Source organism: Eriocheir sinensis, chromosome 25, assembly GCF_024679095.1.
Source record: "Eriocheir sinensis breed Jianghai 21 chromosome 25, ASM2467909v1, whole genome shotgun sequence".
NCBI classification, from domain to species: domain Eukaryota; kingdom Metazoa; phylum Arthropoda; class Malacostraca; order Decapoda; family Varunidae; genus Eriocheir; species Eriocheir sinensis.
The window spans coordinates 9,017,724-9,045,491 of record NC_066533.1 but is presented as its reverse complement, the minus strand read 5'-3'; the positions used below and the strand labels follow the sequence as shown (position 1 = coordinate 9,045,491).

The window sequence follows — 27,768 nt, the reverse complement described above, 5'->3', positions numbered from 1 at the left end:
CATAGTGACCCTCTGTCATTAATAGTTAAAAATATGAATGATAATAATAATGATAGTGATAGTAATGATTCCATATGACACTTAGATATTGATACTAAAGATAACAAATGGTAATATTAATGGTGATAGTGATGACTGATTTCCTACAATGATCCTTACTTTGCAGGAACGGAGGTCAGCGGTCCCACTGTTCTCCTCAAGGGAGGTGACATCATTGCACAACACTTCTCTCCTACTGAGCCAACCACACCAGAAACATTCACCAATGACATCAAACTAACAGAACACAACTTCAGGACTCTGTCAGGTTGGTACAGTCAGTTCTACTCCAGCACTCCTTTTCCTTTTTTTGCTGAATATTTTTTACCACCTCTGTGTGGGGTCATTGTTTTGGGGTTCCTGACTTGGGGCTTAAGACTGGATCCCCTTCCTGATGTCACAGGCTGGCACTTGTGTGGTTTGATGCTCTAACTCACTAGACCACAATGCCCCATGCAACTCTACTCCTGCACTTGAAGCACAAGGAACAGAAGTGAAAACATTCATCACATACAACTGACCAGCATTCAATCCTCTCTTGTTCTTCACTCACCCATCACTTGAAGCAGTAGGGAAAGAGGCCAGAACGTACTCCACCAACAATTTGCCGACATCCATCCCCTCTTGTTGTTCACTCCCTCATCACATGGAACAATAGGAACACAGGCCTAAACATTCATCATGTACAGTTTATTAGCATGCATCCTCTTCTGTTGTTCACTCACCCAGCACATGAAGCAGTAGAAAAGAGGCCAGAACATGCTTCACCGACAATTTACCAGCTTTCATCCTCGTGTTGTTTGTTCATTCCCATTTCAGTTGCTTATGAGTAGTCTGATACTTTCTTGACAAACTGTACTTGTGTATTATTAGTACAGACTCTGGTCTTCTGCATATCATTCATCTGAGATATGCTCTTTGATTAGGCCATCTGAGCTGAGTTATGCAATGAAAGTATCACATGAGTCTTTGATCAAACTTCTACATATTAATTTTGACCTAATTGTTGGAGGTAATTTTGAGTTATTGCTTTTGGTGCAGTCTACAATGCATTTTCACAATATATTTATCTTCCTATGTGGTGCAGGGCTGCCCTTGGAGCGGGACCAGTTCATGATGCTCCTGTACAAGCTGGAAGGTGTGTTCATCCGTGCCAACTACTGGAGCAGCTCATTTGAGGCCAGGTAGGAAGGGCGATTGCTTTCTTCTCAATTGAATTTTGACATGTTTTCTGTCATGGTCCATAATTGCTAAGACTAAGACTGCATACTTTGACTGTGAATTATTCTATTTTGTAACCTGTTTAGTGTAATTCTAATTTGGTTATTATACCTATCTATTTTTTTTATTTTGACCTATCTATCTGTCTTTAACTACCATTGTTCTTGATTTATCTCTATCTGCATCTACCTACCTACTTATCTGTTTATATCTGTGTCTACCTATCTCTCTTAGTATATCTGTTTACATATATAGTTGATAAGACTAATAGAAAAAACGCAGCAGAAGCTGAATAATGCAGAAACAGCAGTTTCATTCAATCTCGTATGCTTAAAAGAGAATATATTTATTTCTGCATGTTTATCTGTTAATATCTATCTATTTATCTATTTATTCATTTAGTTAACTATTTGAAGGGGTTGCACAGTGCTATGACTAATTTCCTGCTTCCTCCAGACTGTTCAGTGTGAGCCTAGATGTGCCAGTGACAGATGGACAAGTATCTAGTGCAAGACAGGCTGTCTCAGTTGAGCGTTGCCAGTGCCCCAGCAATTATGAAGGTGAGATGAAAAAGTTGGAAGTGACATTGTGCATAAAACACCTATAATACAGTGTACTCATGTAAAAGTCCAAATTGACTCGCTTCCTCCATGGCTATGGTGTGTTCAGTTGAGGAATAGATTTAAGTGGTATGCATGTGAGAATCAACTTGGCCATTAAAGAATTGTTTGATGAAATATTCTTTCACATGAGTATATATGGTAATTTTGGTAAGTTACTCTGATGCCTATCCAACTCTCTTTGATGTCTATCCAACACTCAAATGAAAAGTCTATTTAGTATCTGCACCATATGTCTCATCAATATGACCAGTTCTTTGATGCACCTCCCCTTTCCTCCCTTGAAGGCTCTTCCTGCGAGGACTGTGCCCGTGGTTACTACCGTGCCCAGCGGGGGCCCTATGGGGGTTACTGCGTCCCTTGTCAGTGTAATGGCCACTCAGATGTGTGTGACAGAGAAACTGGCAGATGTCTGGTGAGTGTTGCCTGTTAATGATTAGTAAGTCAGTCATTGTTATTAACCAAGTTATATTTGTTCAACATCCAACTTTTGAGTTTCTGAAAATAAATACTTTTCATTAAATTGAGATCAATAATTGAATTATTTTTTCTTGTCAGAACTGTCGTCACCACACAGTTGGCGACCACTGTGAGATGTGTGCCTCAGGGTACCATGGAAATGCCACCAAGGGCACTCCCTATGACTGCCTTATCTGTGCCTGTCCACTGCCTTCCATCACCAACAAGTATGTCCTTGAATTCAAAGAGAATATGGCATTAGTAACATTATTTTTTTCATGTTTGTTCATGGTATTCTTAGAGATTTAATCATGCTATTCCAGTTAATAATCATAACAGGAAAAATAATGCTCTGGAATATTTTGCTGGGGTATATTATTAAATATTTTGAAAATAATGATCATAATCTGCCTTTATTTTGAGTCTAGCAAATTTGTGTTCCTCAACATAGTTTTCCAGAATATTTTTTTTACTGTTGTGAGCAGTAGCTAATTGGAATAGTGCATACATTTAGCAATCATATCCTTTCCTTAATACACCTTCCTCAACTTGAAGAGTATAATTGTGTTTTCTAGTACCCATTGTCTATCTGTGTTTGCAATACATAATTTTATTACAGGTAACTCTCGATTTGCGTGAGTTTGGTTTACGCGTTTTTGAAATAACGCGGGGTCCAATATCCAAATAAATGTTTAATTTACACTTTTTTTCACTTATGCGTAATATTTTATGGAGTGGCCACCAGATGTCTCATGCAACTCGACTCACACGGCGCCGCGGCCACACAGCTGAGCTCGGTTTTTCCCGCGCGCCACTTGAACAACAATACAGTCTCCACGCTGCCACGCTTCTCAACAATAGGGGTGGGCAGGTACCGGTACCAGTACCGGTACTAACGGTACCAGCTATATGGTACTAATGGTACCAGGTATACGGTGCTAACGGTACCAGCTATACGGTACGGTACCGGTACCAGACTGCTCGGTACTGGTACCAGTACTACCCAGTCGCTCATGGTGTCCCTCATTTCTTCCTCACACGAGTGAGGATGAGACTGAGTGCCTGAGTGGATATTTCTCTCTCTCTCTCTCTCTCTCTCTCTCTCTCTCTCTCTCTCTCTCTCTCTCTCTCTCTCTCTCTCTCTCTCTCTCTCTCTCTCTCTCTCTCTCTCTCTCTCTCTCTCTCTCTCTCTCTCTCTCTCTCTCTCTCTCTCTCTCTCTCTTGCTCTCTCTCTCTCTCTCTCTCTCTCTTGCTCTCTCTCTCTCTCTCTCTCTCTCCACTGAATGAAGTGAATATTTATTTTTCGATAGAAACCTACCTCTTGTTTGATTTACATTGTTTTTGATTTACGCGACCTCTTCAAGGACACAATACTCGCGTAAATTGGGAGTTACCTGTATAAGGAATAAAGAAGGTTAATAATGTGAATAAACTCTACTATCTATGTGACTGCTGACTCCTGCTGGCCCCATAAACGTTTGTGTGTGTTGTCTGTCCATAGCTTTGCTGAAAGCTGTTTCTTCCTCGATGACGGGAACTCTGTGCGCTGTGACTGCAAGGAGGGTTATGTTGGTGAGCGGTGTGAACGCTGTGCTGCAGGATACTATGGCCAGCCAGAGGTTCTTGGTAAGTGTAAGGAAATGAAGCTTGTATATATAGCACAGATATTATTATTTAACCTACTTTTAGTGAGGCATTTCATGTGTGAAGACAGTGTGGGTGATGGATATTGAACATATCATACAGTTTTCATGAAGAAGCACCTAAGTTTGTAAAATTGTGTATACTCTGATTGCGCATTATATATATACACACCATATACTGTTCACATGATTCACCCAAGTAAAAGTTTGTCATGTAGTTAAAGTTTTAGAGTATGTTTGCGACTATGTGCATTCCATTCTATTAGTACTCATAAAAAACTACTCGGAAAATTCAACAGAGATGCATCAATAAACATTTGTCAAAATAAAGAATGTTTATCAATCTTCATTTTGACTATTTCACTCTATACTTAAGTTCATTTTTCCCAAGTAGTTTCTTTTTCATGGTGTGAGTACTAATTGGAATGGTGCATACAAATTGTCAAACACGCCTTATTTGTTTTCTTTCTTGTCACAGGGGACAGCTGTCAGCCCTGCCAGTGTAACAACAACATCAACCCGCTGGACCAATACTCATGCGACTACATCACCGGCCACTGCCTCACCTGCCTCAACAACACCTATGGCGACGCCTGCGAGAGGTGTGCACCCGGCTACTACGGGGACGCCATCGCCCTCAAGAACTGTGAACGTGAGTGTTGGAATACATTTTTTTCTATTTTTCATATTTCAAGACAGATTTTTTTTTAGTTACCTTTTTTTTCAAGATCCACATTTTTTAAGAGATCTAATTGGCCATTTTTCAAGATTCACTTTTTGGGGGGTTAAGGGGGGCTAGGTAGTAATTTTTCAAGATCCACTTCTTTTTTTTTACTCCTTTTGGCTTGGATCTATTTTTTTCCAAGATCTGTTTTTATTTATTTATTTATTTTTTAAATACACTATTTTTTTTGGGGGGGATGGGATCTAATTGGTATTTTCTCAAGATCTTTTTCTTTGTATATCCTTATTGATAATTATAATTTTTGAAGATCCACTGATATTAATGGGAGGGTATCTAATGGGTAATTTTTTGTGTCTAAATCCTCAACACTTCAATAGTTTTTAGTAGTTTTGATATATATAAAACTATTACATACCATTACTTGCTCCGAAACAAACAAAGAAACAAAAACTATCTTCTCAGTCTTATATAGTGTATGTTAGCCAGTCCATTCCACACCCTTTCAATAAGTACTCATATATGGAGAAGAAATACTTAGCTCAAACTTATAAAATATTTCCCCCCTAACATGAAATATTTACAAATTATAGCGATGCGCATAGATTGGTGAGCATATCCTACGCAATAAAAAAAGTTTGTACACATAAGGGAGTTGAAGGTCTGTGTGCAGTGTGTTGTTGGCTCATGCAAGACACGGCTGACTTGTTTGAGCACCCGGGTATCACAGCAACAGGAAGTGGGAGTGGGAGGCTAAAATTATCTCATTCAGCCTGGCACTTCGCCACCACCCACACAGCCTGACTTGTCCCCTGTCTGCCCCCTCTCCCTGCCACTCCCTTCATTACCACTCCCAGGTGGATGTAGATAAGGGAGTTAGCAGCATTACAAGAGGCATTACAGTTAAAGAGAGTTCAGTTTTAAGACACCATCCAACTGTTTGCTTTTTCCCCTGCCTGTTCCCCATCCCATCCACTCACTTCATTATCTCTGCCATGACTGTAAGACTGTAGGTGGCTGTAAATAAAAGTTAACAGCTTTGCAACAATTAGTTGGTTTCTGCATACAATATGATAACTATGCCCACTCATCACAAAATCAGCTGAATTCAGTAATGTATACATATAAGGCAATGATTTGGTAGATTGTTTAAGAAGTGACGTGCTCCATTTTCTGAGAAGTGGTGGAAGGAAAGAGTGTGGTATTTTTAGATCTGATGTCAAAGAAGAGCCAACACCAACATTAACTGTTGCCATACAGTATAGAGATTATGAATATGAATGCTTATCTAATAGAAAGTTTGGTGATCTCAACATACAAAGAAATGGTGACTGCATGGGCATTGGTATAGATACTTCTACATTGATAAAATGTACTCTGAAATAATAGAGCTAATTGGCCAGATTGCCACTAACCCTTTTGGGGACAAAAGTCACAGAGGCAAGGAAGTGCCAGTGCCTGCTCAGCGCAGGGAGTGAGCAGGTGGAATGTTACGTTGCTGTGTGTTACTGTTAATGGTCTATGTGGTGGCTGGGGTGTGTCAGTCCCACACTGTCCGCACCGCCTGCCAGATCACCTGCAACACTGACCCTGCACACCTGAGACCAAAGACACCATCATGGTCAGAAAGGCACACTTCACGGTACAACACCCACAGGCCACTTAACACTTACTTGAGTCAGTATGGCAGTAACGTACGGAAGGCCAACCAGACGGTGTATGCTCCAAATACCTACCTACAAAATGGCTCGATTACCACTACAAAAGAGCAGCATGCACTGGGACAACACTACAGTCATCATTCAGGCTTGTCCAGGAACAGTGACAGAAGACAGGAAGAAGGGACTGCATATAGCACCTCAGTCAGGCACCAGACAAGCCCAAACCTCAGGCCACAAGCCCAGCAAAGAAGACAGGGAGGCAGCCTTGCATATAGCACCTCCCACAGGCATCAGACAAGCTCCCTCCACAGCCTAGGAACACAGCAAAGAAGACCAAACGCTTACACCTCCAGTCTTTCAACTGTTCCGCCCTTGATTGAGTCTCCCTCTGGCCTCACCCACTACGGCACCCTGAGAAGGCGTGGCCAGGAGAGGAGGAGGGGTGGACATGACACGGTTAGGAGGCCAGATGGTTCTTCATCTGGCCGGGGTAAAGGGTACAGAGGAAGGCATAGACAACGCTTACCTGGAGAAGGTTATGGTGAAGCCTACCTGAGGTGGTCTGAGTATGGTGTAGGTAAGACTGAGAGATGGACTGTGCAATCCTAATTGAAATTTGTGCATGTAAGATTATGAAGTAGATATATATCATGACAGGAAGATGTGGATATCAGCTAGGGCAGTGCTCTTCAAAGTTTTGGTCAGACAACTTTGTTGGGTCACCTCTCGTTTGCAAATATATACCGTAACTGAATACCATGTCTCTTAGTGCTGCCAATGGACCTTAGATTGGGTCATAAGAAAAATGGTAAAAATATGACTAGGCCACAGGATATAATGCTTGAAGAACACTGTGCTAGGGAGTGGAGTGTAAGGCTCTTCGTCTCATCAGCTCTCCTCCTCTTACTGATAGTCTTCTACCTCTTAAATTCCGCTGCCATGTTGCCTCTCTTTCTATCTTCTATCGATATTTTCACGCTGACTGCTCTTCTGAACTTGCTAACTGCTTGCCTCCCCCCTTCCTGCTGCCCCACTGCACTCGACTGTCCACTCTAGCTCATCCCTACAGTACCCTCTCGAGTTTTGCGCTTGCTTCATTCTGAAGGTATGGCGCTAAACTTGAGGATCGCAAAACTCGAGGTATTGAAATCCGTGCAAAAGCGCTTATTGGTTCCGACCCGTGGATTATAATAACTTTTTTTTTTACTTTACTCCCTTGTTATCACAATTTTTTTGACTTTACTCCCTTGTTATCTCAAAATACATACCTTGGTAATAGGCAGAAAATTGGAAGTGAGAACAGGTCGTTTTTAAGCCGCAGTTGAAGGCAGCTGCCGTACAATCCACAGCGCGCATTCGTGGTGGACAGCAGAATGACTAATTTCATCAGGGAGATATTTCTCACAACACCGGCCAGTGTGGACCTTCTTCTTCTTCTTTTGACCTGTAACGCTTTGTATCGCTTCTTAGGTCCTCCTCCATACTTTTATACTTCACAACATGCACTTAGGGCCGCTTTCACAGTCATTTTGTTTGTTTTGATCGTTACCAATGGCGGCGATCGCCGCTATAGCATTTCCACGTGAAACTGGCCGATCGGGTAGTGGCGGCTGTGGGGTTAGCCTAGCCCCGCTCTTACCACACACTCTCAACATCTCTCGCTTCCTCTGCAGCCTCCACTACCCCATCGGCCAGTTTCATGTGAAATACTAAGCGGTGACAACGTTGCCCGATTGTCGTACTCAGCTGATTATACTTCCCGACATCTTACCCCTAAACTGTCCTCTGGGCTTCAATAACGAAACTCATTTATAGTTATCGTTAAAAGAGTTAGATCCTGATTTTTCTTGGCAATAGTTAGGCGTCAGAAACCGGTAAATACCATGCTCCGAGTACGACAATCTGGCAATGGTGAGCGGCGATCACCGCCATTGGTAATGATTGAAACAAACAAAGTGACTGTGAAATCGGCCCTTAGTTACTTGACAGAGCGCACTTATACACTTCACCCTGAACTTAGGTGTTTTTCTGTCCTTTTCTTTCCCTGATTTTGCTTTTCTATGCCCTTTTGCTATTTTTCACTATTACTTTTCACCGTCGCTGCCATGCATTACAGGTCAAAAGAAGAAGAAAAAGAAAACAACACTGGGAGATCTACAATTTTCAGACTTGAGAAAAAGTTTTTTGGACTGTGGTTCCACAGCACGGTGTGTTCTCTTATCTTGTTAATTAAGTAGTAAGCAAAGCAGCTCTGCCAGTCCATTTTACGAGTCTCTTGGTGGGCCATCTTCCACTGCTCCTCACTCCTCAGCCACTGCCGTTCGGTACCCACGTACCCACGCTCATACTCACAACCGTTTGCCATTCATACCGACAACCAACATCTTGCTCCCGGTTGGGCATACGGGTAACCGCGGTTGCATATAGCCCCAATGGTTGGACACCACCTTTTAAAACAGCATGCATGATGCCGACGATAGGTAGACGTGACCCGTACATGTCAAAGCAACACGAAACTCGTGGCGGTAATGTGCGAAAGTCGTGATGGTAAGAATTTAGGACTAAGCGCTAAACTTGAGGATCGCGAAACTCGGATACCGCGAAACTCGAGAGGGTACTGTATACTGTCCAAACCCTTTATGCAAGAGTTAACCAGCATCTTCACTCTTTCATCCCTTTCACTGGTAAACTCTGGAATAGCCTTCCTTTGCCAGTATTTCCTCCTGCCTATAACTTGACCTCTTTCAAGAAGAGTGTATCAAGACACCTCTCCACCCGAAATTGACCTCTCTTTTGGCTACTCTATACTATCTTCTGTTGTGGGAGTGGCAAGAAGCTTTTTTTTTTGTACACTTTTTGTTGCCCTTGAGCCAACTCTTGTAAAAAAAAAAATTCATTGATAGATATATCAGATAGGAAAGTTTGAGCCATCCCACAGTCTTCATTTAATAATGGCTGTTCTATTGCCTAATTTATTATTGTTCCATTGCAGGCTGTTCATGTGATGAGTGTGGCACCCAGAACTGTGAGCATTACTCTGGAGAATGTCAGTGCTATGAAAACGTGATTGGCGAGGACTGTGACCGCTGTGCTCCAGACCACTGGGGCTTTGCCTCCTGTCAGGTGAGTGGGAAGGGAGTGAAAGGGGTTGAGTTTATGCAGCATCAATGGCCTTTCTTGTTTTGATCCTTTAAAATAAATGAATAGTTTTAGTTCAGTCAATATGTCTTCTAGTATGACTTTTTTTTTTTTAATTTGTCATATTGTAAGTGAAGCACTGAAAAGTATAAGAAGAGCAAAGAATAGGGCTCTTCATTTTGAAATCATGCTGATATAGATCTTATAGCCTGATGACTGAGTGATGTGGTTATTTCTGTATGTAGGGCTGCCAGCCGTGTCAGTGTGGGTTGGCATCCTTGAGAAATCAGTGTGATGAAGGGACAGGCCAGTGTGAGTGCCAAGCAGGAGTCACGGGACAGAGATGTGACCACTGCCGACCTGGCTTCTGGAACTACACTCAGTATGGTTGTCAAGGTACAGTGTTTGACATTTGATTTTATGTTTGCAGCATACACTTGTGTCAGAGTTGATCCAGTGTAAAAGTTGACCCCCTCTGGGCTGGGCTGTGAAGTGTTCAGTTGAGGGACAAATTCAGTCACCTAGGAAAGTAGTGACCAGGGAAAAGTGCTTATTTTGTATTGATTTCTACTTATACACCTTTACTTCCTTGGAGTGCTGACATATGACATTGCTTGATCTTGTTTTTAGAGATGAAATAGATTTTTATTTAGGCTTGGGTCACACTATTAAATCAGGCTATGGGGGTTTTACTGCAACTTACTACACAACAGTCATAGTCCACAGTTCATTTTCGGCAGTTTGTGGTAGCATACGTTGTCATGTTTAAGTATGGACATTAATTAAGTTTCATCTTGATGGTTAAGTTCTGTCGTGTGTTTTATAATGGATGCCAGTGGAGTGTGTGTCATCTTCTTGGTAGGGTTCTGTCATGTGTCTTCCCCCACCCAGAATGTCTGTGTCGTGAAGGGTTCAGCATCGGTGTTGGCTGTGATCCCCGGACAGGCCAGTGCCAATGTCTTCCTGGAGTGATCGGAGACAACTGCGATGGATGCCCTTACAGGTACTGACTGTATCTGTTTGTATTAGTCTTGTGTTGAAAATAAAGTTTGATTGTTTTGAATTATACTGCGTTGCTCCTAAGTACGTACTAAACACTTAGTATATGTATTCAGTTTCTAAGGGAAATGTACTAATTGTTTTTCACTGATTTTGTATAGTATATTCTTTGACATGGAACATTATTCAGTAACATGTTGCTGGCAGGTGGGTACTTGTGGAAGGCTATGGGTGTCAGGAGTGTGGTGACTGTGTCCATGCTCTCCTCGACACAACGGACGAACTTTCCCAACTTATCGAGCCCACCATAAATGAGTTCCAGGTTTGTCAACAATATAAGTTGTTCAATAACAATGAACACTCATGTCTTTCTAACCTGTACCTTCACTCTTGCTTCTCACAAAGGTCATCACTTCACTTTAGAAGTCGTCACAAATCAACTCATTCATTATACAAAACTATTAGAATTACAAATCCTTTTCCTCGTACAGTGGTGATTCAGGCAACGTTTGCTGAGGTGTAGCCTTCTCATCCTTCTTACTAGCACTCTAAGAAATGAACTACTCTTGAAAATTTTATTTAATCATAAAGCTTAAGCAGTTCTTGTTGGATTATATTTTTATTATTAGGTTGTACCTTGAAAATACTTCACTTTTGTTCCACAATTTCAATTTCCAGAATATCTTTTTCTTTATATGAGTACTAATTGGAAGGTTGCATATAATTAGATAAACATACAATAGTGTTATTACCCATTTTGCAGCTGCAAAGATAATGAAAACACTTCTTTACCTCACCAGAGTGCTGCCTACAGCTTCTTCCTGCACCAGCGACTCGATGTCATCAACAGCACGGCAAACCAGCTTAAGCCTCAAGTTCGTCTGTTGGACATCTCTGAGACAGAAACTCTGTCTGTGGATGGTCCTCTTGCTACCCTCATGAAGGAAGCCCAGGCATTGTCCTCCCAGGTGTGTGGCCTCAGTGGTACTGATAAGTTGTTGGATCAGTAGCTACACCCTTAGGCAATATATATATATATATATATATATATATATATATATATATATATATATATATATATATATATATATATATATATATATATATATATATATATATATATATATATATATATATATATATATATATATATATATATATATATATATATATATATATATATATATATATATATATATATATATATATATATATATATATATATATATATATATATATATATATATATATATATATATATATATATATATATATATATATATATATATATATATATATATATATATATATATATATATATATATATATATATATATATATAGCAGAGGAAGCAAGGGGCAAAAAGGAAACAATAATGGAAAAAAAAGCTCGCTATTCGCTACTCCCACAAAAAGCACTCAAAGGAGTGGCCAAAAGAGAGGTCAACTTTGGAAGGAGAGGTGTCCTGATACCCTCTTCTTGAAAGAGTTCAAGCCGTAGGCAGGAGGAAATACAGATGAAGGAAGATTGTTCCAGAGTTTACCTGCGTGAGGGATGAAAGAGTGAAGATGCTGGTTAACTTGTGCGTAAGGGATTTGGACAGTAAAGGGATGAGCTTGAGTAGAAAGTCGAGTGCAGTGAGGCCGTGGGAGGGAGGGAGGCATGCAGTGAGCATAACTTACCATAACTGAGGATATGGTTAACCTAGCTGGTCAAGTTCGACTCCAACCAAATATGTGTTCAGTACACTATTACGTTCCTCCAAGCCACTATTTTTTAAACAATCCCAATAACCTGAAATGCAACGAGGAAAATCCTTATGAGGAATGAAGTTATGCCACTTTGAAAGTCACAAACTGTGGACTCCTTTTTCTCCACTTGATGTTATGGGCAGTTATCTGATTATGTTACTAATAGCCAAAACTCATACTTATCCAGACTGGCATTGTTGGGGACCGTGCCAGGGGAGCAGCTGGAGAAGCTTTCCAGATGCACATTGATGCCCTCAAAGTTCAGGAGCATGTGGAGGCTGCCTTCGCCCTCACTCGTGACATTGTCCAGGAAATCAACATACTCGTCATTGGTCTTGAGACCGGCACAGGTGGGAAGCGATGGATTCTGTAGCCAAGCAGAAATGTTCTGACTGAACTAGTTGATTCATTTCACTAACATCCTACATGTCACAGATTTCTCATTCTATTATTTGACGATATATTTTCAGGAGCTGAGCTTGGGCAGGCTATCAGTGAAGCTGAAGCTATTGTGGCTGAGATGGAACTTCGAAACTTTGAGGGACAAAATGATAAAGTAGAAGTGGAGCTGGAGCATGCCAAGGAGTTGTTGGAGAAGATGCAAAACTTTTTCACTCCTGTAAAGGTATGTAGCATTCATATCATGGGGTTAGCTACCTGTGTGCTCCTATGAGGGGTTGAATATTCTTCATCAATTTGGTTTATAACTCTCAACATCTATATTGGGAATCTTTACCGTAAGTTGCATCTTTTTCTTTTTTCAACTTTTTAGGAACAGAGAGAAGATATGGACTCATATGGAAATCGTCTCAGTACCTTTAAGGAAAAGGTGAATGAGATGAAGGATCACATCCAGACAGCCAAGCAGAAGTTGAAGGAAGGCAGGGAGATAATAGAGAACAACAAGATTCATGGGTATGCATATTCTGTATGATAAATATCTAGATACATCGTTGTCCATTGGAATATGCCACTGGCTGAGGGGCAGGTGTATGAATGTGAGCCTGAAGTGGTGAATGGTGGGAGATGAGGATGGAAGAAGAAATGCCACCTGATAGAGTGAAGGGGAGCAACTTTGTAGAATTTGATGTATGAAAATGGAGAAAGATGCATGATGAAAAAAATAAACCCTATGGAAAGTCACAAAAATCTAGATACAATGAAGGACGCATGTTGTAGTATAAAACAAGAAACTAAGTGCCTTGTAAGAGTAGTTTAACATTGATTGATATGGAAAGCTGTAGAAGGAAAAAGTCAAATAATTATTGTGTGCTCTCAGATATCCGCAGCTGAAGAAAAAGTTGGAGGATATCCACCTTCTATCAAAGCAGGCTGAGAAAAACAACAAGGATGCTAAAGAATTGGTTGATGAAGCAGGAGACAACCATGCTAATGCCACCAGCAACTATGAAATGCTAGGTAAGGACTGAAGATGTTCCTCTCTCCATCACCTGTTTAGCCGGATCTGTGATGAAGGGACAGAGGAAACAATAGAAACGGTTGTTTTGATTTAAATCAAATGATTTACTTGTACAGGACAAGCATCAGTCTGCTTGTTCTGTACTGGTCCTGTACTCATCCTGTACTGGTCCTGTAGGAAGTCATGGAGCAGTGAATGGTTGCCTTTTCTTACAAGACATATGTAAAAGTAGAAGAAAGGAAAGTAACATCTTTTTGTTGATAAGAATAATATATGTAAGTAAGAAGTTTAATAAGCATAATTCTTTTTTGAATGCACAGGAACATGATTGAGTAATTTCTTGTTAATGTCATCCAAATTTGACTACATACTGATTGAAGTCCCTCTTCTGTTCCTCTGTATTTATGTGCTGGTTATTTTAACTGTTAGATCTGATTAAACTATCCGTGTTATGTACGTATGATTTTCAAGTGAAAACTCATTTTGGGCAATGTAATGACACTAAACTATGGTTTCATTTGACAGTGGCAAAGTTTCTTACAAGAAAATGTTCTCATAAAAGTGAAACAAATAATCAGTGTAAACCCCAAAAAATATTAAAGCCAAAAAAGTCATTTAAATAAAAAAATCAATTAAAAAAAATCTGATTTAAATCAAATACTAGCTCATTTTTTATTAAAAAATCATTATTTTTTCCAACCCTGAATAGAAAACAAAAAAACTACATGCTGCTAAGGTATATTATGATTTTATACATCTGCACCTCAGTTCATGCTACTGGATGTGTTAACCAGTTCATACATACCATTTCAGTTAGTATTGATATTATAAAAATACAAGAAAATTGAGCTAAGGCATGAATATGAGCTACATGCATTCTAAGAGTAAAGGTCAGTAAATGTTCACTATTTTGTCAGTTGTTCATCTTTAATACCTTGATTAAGTTTCCTGGATGATTATCTTTCTTTTATGAGTGTAAATGGAATATTGTATACAAATTGGCAAGTATAATCTAATTTTAAAAGGCAAGGTAGGCAATAAGTTGTTTGGTATTATTCATTTCCCAATTTTACTTGTTATTGAAAGGATGTGTACAGATTGGCAAAAAGTCTCTTAACTGTAAAGGGGAAGATTAAGAGGTAATTTTTTTTTGCCATAATGTTTCCCTCTGGTGATTTAAGAGATTTAAAAGTTTTGACTAAGAAATGTGTGCTACGAATCTGGAATACTGTTATGAATTGCAGACTTTATCAATGCTTGTTTCAGTGAATACTGAATTTTGCTGACCATACACATTTGTCAACAAACTATCTGATTCTGACAGTGAGGGATGTGGAGCAGCTGCGAAGTGCCAAGACGACCCTCAACAAGACAGTGGTGCAGACGATGGATGAACTGGAGGAGGCCGAGCTGCCAGCGCAAAGAGCTATAGGCCATTCAGAGCTGCTGCAACAGAGGGTGGGTACTAGTGATGGTGATGGTGGTTGTGGTGGTGATGGTGGTGGCTATTGATTATATATAAGGCCAAGGCAAATGTTAATTGGAAGAAGTAAAGCTATGGTTGCTTTATAGGTAACATATTAATGTGTACTTGAGTGTATTTCATGTTTATCCTGGGAATCTACATGTAGTCAGACGATGTATTCAACTAAGTGTTTATTGAAATCATCTCCATTTCACAGTAAATTAAGAGAGAAAGAGAAAGAGAGGCTATGAATAATGAGGTGTTTGTCACATACAGGCTGCAGCCTTGGATGGGCTCCTGCAGGACACACGAAAAGTGGCAGAAAATGCTCTTGGAGCAGCCAATGCCTACAAGAACATTGTCATGGCCATTGATGATGCATACAATGCCTCCTTGTCAGCCAACATGTCTGCTTTCAGGGTGAGCAAAACTGTCTCTCTATTCACCATCTCATGCAGGAAAAACAAGATCATCATCCCCAGTGTTGTCAAGAAATAATTTGATTGCCTTTAAAATCCTGTAATGCAAGTTTTGTGACCTTGAATAAGTAAAAAAAGTATAAATGCTTTTAATGATTGTTTCATGTGTGGGTTTTCAAGATCTTTTCTCCATCAAGCTGTAGAGTTGTCTGTTGGTGTGAGTGATCAATCATTTAATGCATGGGTTCCTATGGTGGTCATTTTTCCTTCAGGCTGTGGAGATGTCTGTTGGTGTGACAGACCAGGCACTTGAGTCCCATGAGAGATCTGAGGTGAAGTACAGCCTGGCTGAAACACGCATGCAGCAGGTGAAGCAAGACCTACGGCCTCAGCTGGAGAACGCTGAGGCTGATGTCCGTACATTGCGTGACATGAACCGTTACACCAACGACACACTTACCTTCATTAACATGTGAGCCTTAGTGTGGCTGGGATGCTTGCTCTTATAATGTTCTTAACATTTTTATTGTGTTCTGGCCCATAGCAGAGGTAGAAAAGCTCTCTTGAAGTGCAATGGAGGTCAGCCCCAATTGGTAGGGTGGTTGGATTTTTTTACAGTGATAGCATAATATTTTTTTTCATCCTGCCCCATCCCACCCCTTGATGTTCTCCCTGAGAGATGCTGAAATTAGTCAGTGGATACCTGGAGACCTTCAAATTGTGTAATTGTCATGTTCATCAGATGTTAAAATTAAATTTTTCGTAGGACATCAAAAGTTTGACTGTTTCATGGTATATCCTGAAAGGTTGTTTGGATTTTTTTGTTTTGTTTTTTGGAGTGAAAATATTTGTCTTAGAATGTTACAAAAGTTCAGTGGATGATGTTAGTAGTGTTTCTCTCTTGTAGTTTATTAGAAGGAATGATAGGAGTAGTTTTGTTGATGATTAAATTAGGGTATCAAGTTGAAAGAAAATTACTTTTGTTATTGGGCTAATTTATAATACATGACTCATATTGTGAGAAAAGTACAACAAAACTTGTGATTGCAGCAACCTAAACAGTCTTGATATGGAGGCGATATCCAATGATGCAGCAACTCTTAAGGAGAGGGGTGTGCAGTCCAGGGATGATGCTGACGAGGCCATCCTAAGCATCAATGTTGTGGAGGAGCAGCTGCCACAGGCTGCTGATGAGTCCCGTGTCCTGCTGAAGAATATGGCGGAGGGCAGTAAGGCCATTACTCTTGCTTACGAGTCAGGTGAGACTTAACAGTGCTTGAGAAAGACAGCAGGTAATTCTTTATTCAAATTTTTATTTATTAAGCCTTCCACATCAGGTAATGGACACTTATCTTCACTCTGGTGTGCTCAAAGGGCAGTTGATGTACTGATACTTCCGTAGAATTTTGGACTGATTTTGAACTCTGTAGCAGCCTCTCTTTGGCTAGATATTGATTTCCTCAAATGGGTCTGAATTCCACTGTTGCTATGATGTGTTTGTGGAAATATGTTGGAGAACTTCTCTCCATGTGTGTCTCAGAGTCCAACCCCTGTTATGCCTCAGACTGCATAATTATGATAATAATAATAATAATGTTGATAATAATAATAATAATAATAATAATAATAATAATAATAATTATTATTATTATTATTATAATAATGATAAAAAAGATAATAATAATGATAATAAAATGGTTAGTTACTACAGGTACTTCATTCACAAGAGTCTTTACTTTGTGCATAAGTTGAAACACGTGAGCACTCAGCCATTCTCATGAAAGGTTAAAAATACTTTTTTCACCTTGCTGGGACAAAATCAAAACACCTTGAAGATTAGTACTCTTTGCATGTGCAGGAGAAAGATAAAACTAAACTATGCTTTTCCTTTTTCTTTATAGAGTTTGTAGTTTTCTAATGAGTGGTAGGAAACATGCAATTTAGAATCGGCCCAGTTGCTGTGGATGGTGAGAAGGAAGCCAGTCTGCCATGTAATGACCAAATGTGTTGTAGACTTTTGTAATTTCTCTCCTTGGAAATCCCCAAATCAGAAATAATGTATCAGTATCTTCTTGATTTGGGAATTTTAGTGCCCATAATGAGCTAATAAACATCTTAAGGGGGAATTTTTATTAGAAAAAGTCTCTTAATGACTGATGTGTTATAAAATTAAAGATCATCTCATGGAAGGCTGATCATCTTTTAATGGTGATTTGTAAAGTTTTGTAAAGAAAACCAACCACATATTGAAGTGAAAGACTGCACATCAACATTTATTTCTCCCTTGTCAGTGGAAGGTGCAGAAAAGCAGCTGCCTGAGGCCCTGGAGCTGGCTGAGCGCCTCCGCCCTCAGAAGGAGAGGATCCAGATGAAGGGCATTGACATGGGTGAGCGGCTGGAGAAGCTTCGCCTCACCATCCAGAAGACCCGAGAGCTGGCCAACAAGATAAAGGTGGGGGTGTCCTTCCTGCCCAACACAACAATCGAAGTGGAGAACCCAAGGGATATGACCAAGGCTTCAACGTCCACGAAGGTGACCAACTTATTCTCTCCATTTCCTAACCCTTAAGTGACATCTTGTGACCAAAATCTCTGTTGTCTCTGCACAAGGAATTTGATTTCCTTTAAGATGTACTTTTCACTTCTGTTAAAGTCAGCAAATTTATTCAGAATTTTTCATGTAATGTGAAACTTTATGAAAAGGACATTATTATAATTCCTTAGAAAATACAGGAGCTCAGATGAGGGTAGTGAAAGGCTGCAATAGTTGAGAAATATTCATCATATTATTAAAATGAACACTCGGAAGTTTTCTTTTCATTTGTCACTAAAGAACAGAACTGTGATATTTTCTCAGAGACCAACATGATTCCTCCATTTCTACAGGTGTCAACCTTCATAAAGACAAACCAGCCCTCTGGCCTCATCTTCTTCATGGGAACTCCCGTTGGGGGTCACCAACGCATGCGGCGCACCACCACTGATGACTTCCTTGCTCTTGAGCTGGACAGAGGCTACGTGCGGCTCACTATGAACCTTGGTGCCGGGCCTCACACAATGGAGTACAACAAGCTCTTTGTGGCTGATGACATCTGGACCAAGATTGCTATAGAAAGGTGAGAGTTCTCAAATGTTTGGTACAGGATATTTGAATTCTTGTGATTTCTATATTTGTAGATGTATGTCTTAATTAGGAAAAGTTATTGCATTGCTTTATTAAGTATGACTTTTGTGAGTAATTCAGAACCTGTGCCATCCAGGACAGGAAAGGTGGTGAAGCTGGATGTGTCCCGAGAGGATGTGGACACAGAGCCTGTGGAGGAGGTTCTGCCCGGACGATATTCTGTTTTCAATTTGGACCCCAAAGTCAGCAAGATTTTTGTGGGCGGCATCCCGGCTGGGGTGGAGGTGGACCGTTCTATCCTCAGTGTTTCTTATGATGGCCAGATGGAAGACCTGCGCCTCAACGACCAGTTCATTGGACTCTGGAACTTCATGTCCAGTGGCACAGAGAACAACTACCAGCGAGGTGCTATGGGAAGGTTTGTGAATAGTGATCTGCACTTGAATACTCTTTGTTCTTGGGAGGTAACCTTAATTTTGGCTATGATTTGACTGTGGGATGATTAGTACACAAGGAACCTTTAGGGTGTTAGTGGATAGTCTTACTAATGGGCATTTTACCACATTGTTGGCAAGAACCTTTGAACTCCACCAGAGCTTTCATCAGAGCTTTTGTATGTCACTCATTGAGAGAGAAAAAAGTTGCAGACAAATGTCATTCTGACTTACTCTAAACTCATGGTGACTTAATTAGCCTTTTTGCATGGTAAGTCTCCTCTCCTCCCCTCTTCCTGCCTTCCTCATACTCTGCTCTCCACCTGCTCCATGTTATTGTCATGCAGAGAGGGAATATATAGTCATAGCAGATTTAGTATTGTGGATCATGATTTTTGTCCCCCAATCATTAATTCATCAAATCCAACTGTAACAAATTTAACATGAAGAATAATATCCAGATGATGTACCGCAGGGATAGCTTTGTGGATCTGGTCCCTCCAACCGGTCTCAGATTCAACGGAGAAGGGTATGCGGCTCTGGACACTCGCAATGGATTTAGCTTTGAGAGGCAGTTTGATCTTCAACTGAACTTTAAAACTTATGCTGAGGATGGAATTCTCTTCATGATTACTGGAGGTCCTGTGAGTATACTGCAGTATTCAGTAGGAATGCCATGATTAATTTCTTATTTTATGAAGACTTAAAGGCTTTAATGTTGAAACAATAAAGATATCCCTCAGTCATTGTTCACGGCTCATATTTCATCTCTTCCACCAGGGCAAGTACATCGCCCTGTCCATGGAGGAAGGCCATGTAATCTTCCAGTTCGACCTTGGCTCAGGGGGTGCCATCATGCGTTCTGAAAATGCCTACAATGATGGACAGGATCATCGAGTTGAAGTGGCCCGAGAGAAAAACAGAGGAGTCCTAAGGGTAGGTAGGGAGGACTGAATTTTTTTTCATATTCTGTTTCTAACTTTATATATTTTGCCACAATTGTTACTTGTCTGTAGATTATTTTAAAATGCTAAAAAGCATTATGTGTAATGGAAAGGTAATGGCTAAGAACCTTGTAATTTTCATTTAACATAGATCGGCTCAGAGACCCTGAGTGGTCAGTCTCCTGGCACGGCAGAACTCTTCTCCGACGTGCCGGACACCATGTACTTTGGTGGCTACCCGGGTGAACACGACTTTATAGATGTGACAAATGATGACTTCAGTGGCTGCATTGATGGCGTCATCCTTTCCTCTCTCACTGTTGACCTGTCCACCAGTAAGGAGATTCTTGGCACGGCGCCCGGGTGTCCCATCCAGGTGTGTTAAGTGAGCTCTTGTGATGTGGGAAGCACAGGGCATTACTCTTATTATTAAAATTTAAGGACTGAAGATAATCATGTCTCATGCAAGCAAATTTTGATGTTTTTTGGGAAGACTCAAAGAGTGGGAAGTTTTCTTCATATTAGGGGACTGCACTGCATTAACATTTAATGACTATAAGTGTATGACTGCAGTTGCCAATGTTTGCATCTCACCCTCCTACAGGTGGCAAATCTGGTTTCCTGGGATGCACATGCTCCCGGTTATGTGCAATTTGACAGTCCAGAAGGAAGTGGGTTGCAGTTAGTTTTTAAATTCAAGACCAATCAGCCTGATGGTCTGATCCTGTACACTGCCACCAGTAACCAGAACAGCTACTTGTCCCTCTCACTCGCTGACAGTGCCCTCATCTTGCGAGATGCTCCGGGAGGAGAACTAACCACTGGTGAGCCATAACTAAAATTTGTGTTAACTGATGTCAGTCTTTTAGTAGAAACTATTGGAAATGTTTCAAGTCCCTGTTCAGGATAGAAAATAATATTTTTTGTATATTATTGTTTATTTTTTTACGTACTGTTTTGCTGCAGTAGATACTCGTAACTGGATGAAGTTACATATTCATTCTCAACATTTTTATCACCCAAGTTACTTAGCTCTCTTGCATCTGTTTAGGATCCTATGACAAATACAACGACAGCGAGTGGCACGTAGTCATTGCCACTCGTGAACACAATCAGCTGCGTCTCGACATCGACGACTTCAAAACATACAGGTAAGTGGAAGTGTAGTATGAACGTTAAAGGAAGACACCATTACAAGTGAAAAAATTCCCTTTTATCATAACTGGGCCTGATTGCATGATTTCTTGTGTTCAGTGTACGAGTGCCACAGCAAGCAGTGCCTTTCGATGGCCCGGTGTACTTTGGTGGCGTACCAGACATGAAGTTACTGGCAGCTGCCTCAGCCACTGGTGCCAACTTTATTGGATGTATTGGAGATGCAACACTCAATGGAAAAATAGTTAACTTTGCCCAAAGTCAAAGTCAGCTCAATGCCATGTTGCAGAAGTGTCCGCTACAGAAGAGCACCTCAGTGTTAGTCCAGCCATCAACAGGTAGGAAGATATTGAAAACTTTGCTCTGCCAGACTTCATTTTCCATCTTGTAAACTTTAGAATATTCCTAGTTTGCTAATTTAAATGCACTCTTTGCATACTTTATCAGCTTAAAATTCTGCATTGTGATGAGGAATTGATACGAAGTTGACCCTCATTCTAATCAGGTTATCTTCTACTTAATCTTTTCATCATGTATTGAGACCATGACTTTCAAGTTTATTGTGCAATAATGTCTCATTTTTTCCCATCATGAAGCAGACCTTATTTTCATGAGCTGATTTTTTGGCATGCCTTCCTTTATAAACACTTTTCTTCATAACTTTTACCTCCCTCAATCACTACCAAATAGCATTCTGTGTTGAGTGTCGGTAAATGTGTGTTTAAACTCACAAACTGACTCCCTACATGCTCACACAAGGACTATTGTATGCAGGCTTAGATGTCACAATGGTGCTGCTGCTGCCCTGAAGTGATAGCAAATCTTCATCCAATGTTCCTCACCTTATATTAAAAAGAACCCCACATAAGGGTTCAAGCATTAGAATGAAGTGTAATTTCTTCTATTTATGTTGACATGTTCCTCTCTGTCCTAAGAGGCTAACATTTCTGTTCTTGCATAAAACAAACAACAGCAAATTTCACTTCATGGCTGCATTGTGACTCCTTATCTACCCTTTGAATAACTGTGCTCTGCTCGCTTGCCTTGCCTGTGTGGTGATGATACTCAATCAGACCAAGAGGCAGAGAGCACCCACACCACAGACCCGGATCTCCGCATCATTGCTGAGCTGCCGGTGATAGAGGGAGTAGTCGACAAGGATGTTGATCCCTCCCCTGAGCCCACTCCTTATTATCCCCCCCCTGCTCCTCCTTCCACCACCACCACCACCACCACCACCACCACCACAACAACCACAACAACCACTGCTCTGCCAGGTATTCATAGTTAAGATAATTGAGTATGGTGAAGGAAAATGCACATGGATAAAGTCATCGTTTTAAGTTTAAATTTCTTTCCATGTCAAACCGGTCTCTTGAGCCTTAGAACATTGAAGGGTCATAATTTCATACTTTAATTTACTGAACGTTTGATCACCAGGGCTCCAAATCTTAAGTTATCACCAGGTATGTCTGGAAGTCCAGACTAACTTTTGGGGTCAAAAAATACATTTAGAAATGGCACAAAATTTATTCCTATATTTTATACATGAAATATATGCACTTCTAAACTTGATTATGAATTACTTGTATTAGGCCATGACGTTTGCATTGAAAAAAAAGTATAGAAAATGTATATAAATTGAAAAATCCCAGCCAGCTGGTGTTGAGGTATGCTGCTCAAACTTGCCACACATGGAGTTGAGATGTCCTCAGGGATGCTCCAGCCCTTTTGCAGCATGGGTTGCTTTGGCCCAGGCTGTAAAATTTACAGCCCTATTGTTTGGAATCCCAGACAATGGAGCTGCAAATTTATGCTATACATAGGAGCCTAACGAAAGCACTTCACACAGCAAGACCACGCCTTAAACTGAGATGTCATAGACGGTCAGCCTGTTAGGCCTTGCACTGTCCTGTCAACAACACAAATTAGGCCGTTTGCCAGAATCCCGGACAACCCTGGTGATCAAGGGTTAAGCAAACTTTTATTATTTGGGTGTTGACATATAGGCAGTAATTCAGGTTTAAGATACGATTGGTAAATAGTTGTTCTTCGTTAGAGTAGGTGTAATGAATATGCATAACACTGATGACTGTTTCTTGCATAGTTATGGTGGAGACAACCACAGAGGAGGTGCCCATGGACAGCTGTGCCTTGCCACTGGTACCAGAGGATGAGGACGTCGACTCCAGCCAGGGATACAGATTCGGTGAGTAAATATGACGTGACTTCTTTTGTATCTTGGATCAACTCGGGTGAAAATAAAGAGACTTGGACATGTATTGAAAGTTGAAGGATGTGATTCATACTGAATTCATAGAGCTTACATGTTTTAAACTTGCTCTTTCCATAAATTTCATATTCATTAGTTGTAAAAAGACACCACAGGCAGCACTTATTTATTGCAAACTCTTGTGGATACTGAAGGATAGGTATAAGTTGTTTCTATGTAAGTCATTGGATGACTTTAAATCCCTAGATGATGATGACCCAAGCGGTTCTAACTTTGGTGAGTTGGTTTTCCAATCTTTGTGTTTTATTGTGTGTGCTCAGTTACTTACATGATGAAACACAGGACATTTTCCATCCTGACTGTATTTGTGGTGGATTTTGGGTGGTGATGTGTTCTGTAGATCGTTTTGAGTTCTTATGGCAGTAAATTTATAATATATAAGTAGTATGCCACTCACAGCTTACCCGTAATAAAACGTAGGTTGCTGTACAATTGTCTGGATTAAGTCTGCATGTGGTAACTGTCAGTTAGACTCATCATACAATAGTCAGCTATGATTCCCTTGATTATAATTTATTGTATTAACCAATCTTACACTGTCCCCTAAGGCAAGGAAGCTTTAATAACTAGTCTGGGGAAACAGGTTTTATTTACTTTTACTTACTCATGGATTACTTGAGCTTTGTGTTACCAAAGTTGTGGATTTGTTAGCATAGAATTTATAGTATAGGTTTTGTTTTATGAATTTTTCACAATATTTTTTGCCAAATTTTGTGTTAGAAAGCAAAATAATTTTGATCCATTGAATTTCTTCAAGGTGAAGTATTCTAATAAAAATTTAATATGTACATTTGAGGTTTTTGTGTTGGTGAGATTCCATTTTTGAGCAATGAATGACTCGCCATTAAATTTTCAGGTAGCAAACGTAACAGCAGGATTGAATTCCAAGCCCTGCCGGACAACCCGAGGGCAGATTTCAAATTTGCCTTTGGTTTCAAAACAATGAGCGATAATGGCATTATATTCTATGCTGCGAGTGGGACACATCAAGATTACATCACATTCTACATTAAGGATGGCAAGGTTAGAGGGATATGTGCACCACAGCCATTATGCTTGACAAATATAATAATGATTGGCAGGTACAGCCAATGATATGAATTTGTTCATGTTCAAACAAGTTTTTTACTCTATTTCCTTAATCTTATGACTTCAATTCTAATGAAGAGAGAAACCAAATTTGATCTATTTTGGGATCTTCTATTGTCTTCATATGAGCAGGATTTTTTTCTAATTATTCTATCTTTATTCACCCCTCAATCTGTTTCCTTTACTGTAAAAAATAATTATCTAGTTTTGAAAAGAATACTCTCTTATCCAGTTAGTGTTCAGCTTCAACCCTGGGATGGGCGCAGCAATTATGAGGACTGAGGATTTCTTCAATGATGGGGTGTGGCACAACGTTGTGTTGGAGCGCAAGGGGAACGAAGGAACCCTGTACATAGATGGCTTCTTGAAGGCCAACGGCACTTCCAGGGGAGATTCTGTCTACATTGACCTGCAGGTGATTGAATTCATTATATGGTTCTCATGTTTTGTAGGCACCAAACAAAATTATGTTTTAGGATCCCATATTGTACTCTCTCCTGTATTTACATAGTGTGATTGGGGTATCTTAAAATATCAGATATCAAGACTGATAAATGTTTGAGGGTCCTTATAAACAAAGAGGTCCCAGGTAGCATATCTTAAAATATCAAATATCAAGACTGATAAATGTTTGAGGGTCCTTATAGACAAAGGGGCTCCAAGTAGCTGCATGTATCACTTGTACCCAAAACTAGCCATGATCATTAGCATTACAGTAAGAATCCTGTTTACAACATAAGCAGGGCTGGAGTGTTGATGAAGTCTTTCTTTTGACAGTGTTCATTTTCACAATTCAGCTTCATTTTTCAGATTAATTTTTCCTGATATTTGTTCTAATTGGAAGGTTGCTTAAGAACTGATAAACCTTTCCTATGTTGGCAGGACTCTATCCAAAGTTTTATTTTCAAAGGTACCATATTATTATGGTGGAGTTGCTGCTGAAGTGGTGGAGCTGGTGAGGGGCAACACAGAGGGGATAGACCTCTCTTTCAATGGGTGCCTCAGGAACATACGCATGAATAACCAGCGCATTGCGGGTCAACCCGAAGCCACTGGAGTCATCCGCTGCTCAAGCAATGTGGAGCCCGGGATATTCTTTAGCGGTGGAGGAAGATCTCATGTCATACTGCGTAAGTTGAATGATTAAATGTATGAGCATGTTAATGTAATGTGTGGTGGTCTAGTGGGTTAGAGCATCAAGCCATGGAGGATGTTCTAGTCTCTTCACCACCACACAGCAACCCCACGTGAAGATGGGTAAAAGCTGCCAAAACGCGTAGAAAGAAGTTAATGTATTCCTTGTAGTGCATAACCTAGATAGTAGATACTCCAAAAGGCTACTCTGTGTTTAGTTGAGGGATAAATTAAATGCCTACAAAGACAGTTTTCATACTTAAGTCAATTCCTATAATTTGGCTTTCAAAATAACAAAAATAACTTTTACCTATGTACGGTATACATAGCGAGATTCTTCCATATATGTTGATTTTGATAAGAAGTTGAGTGCCTGCAACATATTACACTATTGTAATCTTTCTTTCAGTCAAACGTTTCAGCGTTGGCAGAGTGTTTGAGATGACGATGGAAATCAAGCCCCGCTCCATTAATGGTGTCATCACATCAGTTCATGGCAGGCGAGACTTTGTATTGCTGCAGCTCAGGAATGGAAGCCTCGAGCTGAGTGTGGACAATGGCAAAGGGATCATCACTGCCACCTATGCACCATCCTCTCCCTGGTCTTTCTGTGATGGCAAGTGGCACTCAGTCCAATGTAAGTCACTCCTGCTTAACTTACAAACTGTTTATATCTGGAGAAACCCAATTTCTTCTTTGTTAGAATCCCCTCATGAAAGTAGAAATGCCCCATCCTATCCATGCTAACTAAAAAAATGCTGTGAATGCTTAAATCCAATGCAGTACAACATATATGTTCAAAACCTTCACTTCCCCTGAAAACACACACTTTTGCAGCACCAACATAGGGAATTTAAAATTGTGTATGTCATAACAACAACTGAGGATGGAGGTTTACTTTATATAATATTTGTATTACATTTCTTTTTCCTGAAGTGATCAAGAACAAAAATATTGCCATTCTGGTTGTGGATGGCCACACCACCGAGCCAGTGTCAGGCAAGATTGGAGCCACTTCCACCGACACCAAGAACCCGCTCTTCCTTGGGTCACAGCCGTTTGTGACGCGCCGTCGAGGTGGAGCAGTCGATGAAAAATATGTGGGCTGTATGAGGAACATCAGTGTCAACAAGGAAAACATTGCCCTGGCTTATGCCACTTATGTGGGTAATGTAAACTCTGGCACCTGCCCCACCATCTGAGGCCCTACAGGGAGGGGAGTAAATGAACCATGATCACTGTTCCCACATAGTTCGCTGTAAATCATCTTTGCACATATCTGTTGAACAGTTTCTAGTATTTGGTCTGTAAAACTAAAAACATAAGTAGTGCTGGAAAATTTAGGTAGAAAAATAACACTTGTATTTGGGCTGTAAGTCACTAAAGAGGGAACTAGTGGTGAAAAATGTAGAAAAAAACAAGACTTACCAGTTTAGTTGAATTTCGGCTTGTAACATTTGGCAATATGGTTTCGATATGCAGTAAAAATTTCACAAAATTCACTGAGTAACTTTTCTCTTTTACTTAAGGATAATGGCCCCCTCCCCCCAAAAAAAAGGACATTTAAAGTTTTGGATTTTATGGTCAATACAAGCACAGGAGCTTAAAAGCTTGGTTTTCAGCACCCTCTTCCATTCGTTGAGTAACATTCTTAGATATAAAGCAATGTGTGCCAAAGCAGTCATTCTGCTTACATAATTTGCCTATGAACAACTCAATAGTAAAAACACCATCTCTTCAAAACAATTCAATCAAAAACATGTAATATGAGGAGAGCATAAGGGTTGAGAATGAATGGAAGGGATCTGTAGCTTAGATACATCTTTGTGTTCCCATAGTTTCACCTGTAACATGAGCTTCTTAAATTCAATCTGCAGGTAAGGCTGGGTTTATGTTTATGTATCAGAGGCAAGTACTCGTATCAGGTAAAAACTACTTTGGAAAGAAAATAATCTAAAACAAACAAAACAATTGCCATAAAATGCTATTCTTTTTCAGCACAAATTTTTCCACCAATATGAGCACTATATAAGTACTAGCTGGATCCCTACCAGCATTTAATGAGCCATCTATAGACA

At 40.1% G+C, this 27,768-nt stretch overlaps 1 protein-coding gene across 5 annotated transcripts in view; it reads left to right on the top strand.

Annotated features, from left to right (window-relative positions):
• Positions 1-27,192, top strand: part of LOC127003288 (laminin subunit alpha-like) — a 53,360-nt gene extending 26,168 nt beyond the window's left edge. For 2 of the 5 annotated variants that reach the window (XM_050869756.1, XM_050869754.1), the window contains 37 exons: positions 167-307; positions 1,127-1,223; positions 1,717-1,820; positions 2,168-2,295; positions 2,439-2,566; positions 3,841-3,965; positions 4,461-4,634; positions 9,318-9,448; positions 9,709-9,859; positions 10,355-10,466; positions 10,670-10,784; positions 11,263-11,430; positions 12,401-12,563; positions 12,684-12,838; positions 12,986-13,128; positions 13,493-13,632; positions 14,958-15,091; positions 15,375-15,518; positions 15,790-15,989; positions 16,568-16,776; positions 17,809-18,050; positions 18,404-18,633; positions 18,778-19,059; positions 19,551-19,719; positions 19,856-20,011; positions 20,171-20,395; positions 20,624-20,843; positions 21,071-21,170; positions 21,274-21,512; positions 22,248-22,451; positions 23,282-23,383; positions 23,654-23,683; positions 24,324-24,490; positions 24,789-24,971; positions 25,467-25,686; positions 26,100-26,327; positions 26,627-27,192. In XM_050869756.1, the coding sequence (XP_050725713.1) occupies positions 167-307; positions 1,127-1,223; positions 1,717-1,820; positions 2,168-2,295; positions 2,439-2,566; positions 3,841-3,965; positions 4,461-4,634; positions 9,318-9,448; positions 9,709-9,859; positions 10,355-10,466; positions 10,670-10,784; positions 11,263-11,430; positions 12,401-12,563; positions 12,684-12,838; positions 12,986-13,128; positions 13,493-13,632; positions 14,958-15,091; positions 15,375-15,518; positions 15,790-15,989; positions 16,568-16,776; positions 17,809-18,050; positions 18,404-18,633; positions 18,778-19,059; positions 19,551-19,719; positions 19,856-20,011; positions 20,171-20,395; positions 20,624-20,843; positions 21,071-21,170; positions 21,274-21,512; positions 22,248-22,451; positions 23,282-23,383; positions 23,654-23,683; positions 24,324-24,490; positions 24,789-24,971; positions 25,467-25,686; positions 26,100-26,327; positions 26,627-26,892 (6,125 nt within the window). In that variant the 3' untranslated portion in view covers positions 26,893-27,192. The remainder of the gene's footprint in view (positions 1-166; positions 308-1,126; positions 1,224-1,716; positions 1,821-2,167; positions 2,296-2,438; positions 2,567-3,840; positions 3,966-4,460; positions 4,635-9,317; positions 9,449-9,708; positions 9,860-10,354; positions 10,467-10,669; positions 10,785-11,262; positions 11,431-12,400; positions 12,564-12,683; positions 12,839-12,985; positions 13,129-13,492; positions 13,633-14,957; positions 15,092-15,374; positions 15,519-15,789; positions 15,990-16,567; positions 16,777-17,808; positions 18,051-18,403; positions 18,634-18,777; positions 19,060-19,550; positions 19,720-19,855; positions 20,012-20,170; positions 20,396-20,623; positions 20,844-21,070; positions 21,171-21,273; positions 21,513-22,247; positions 22,452-23,281; positions 23,384-23,653; positions 23,684-24,323; positions 24,491-24,788; positions 24,972-25,466; positions 25,687-26,099; positions 26,328-26,626) is intronic. The other 3 variants (XM_050869757.1, XM_050869755.1, XM_050869758.1) reach the window with 3 other exon arrangements.
• Positions 27,193-27,768: the final 576 nt, after the last annotated feature.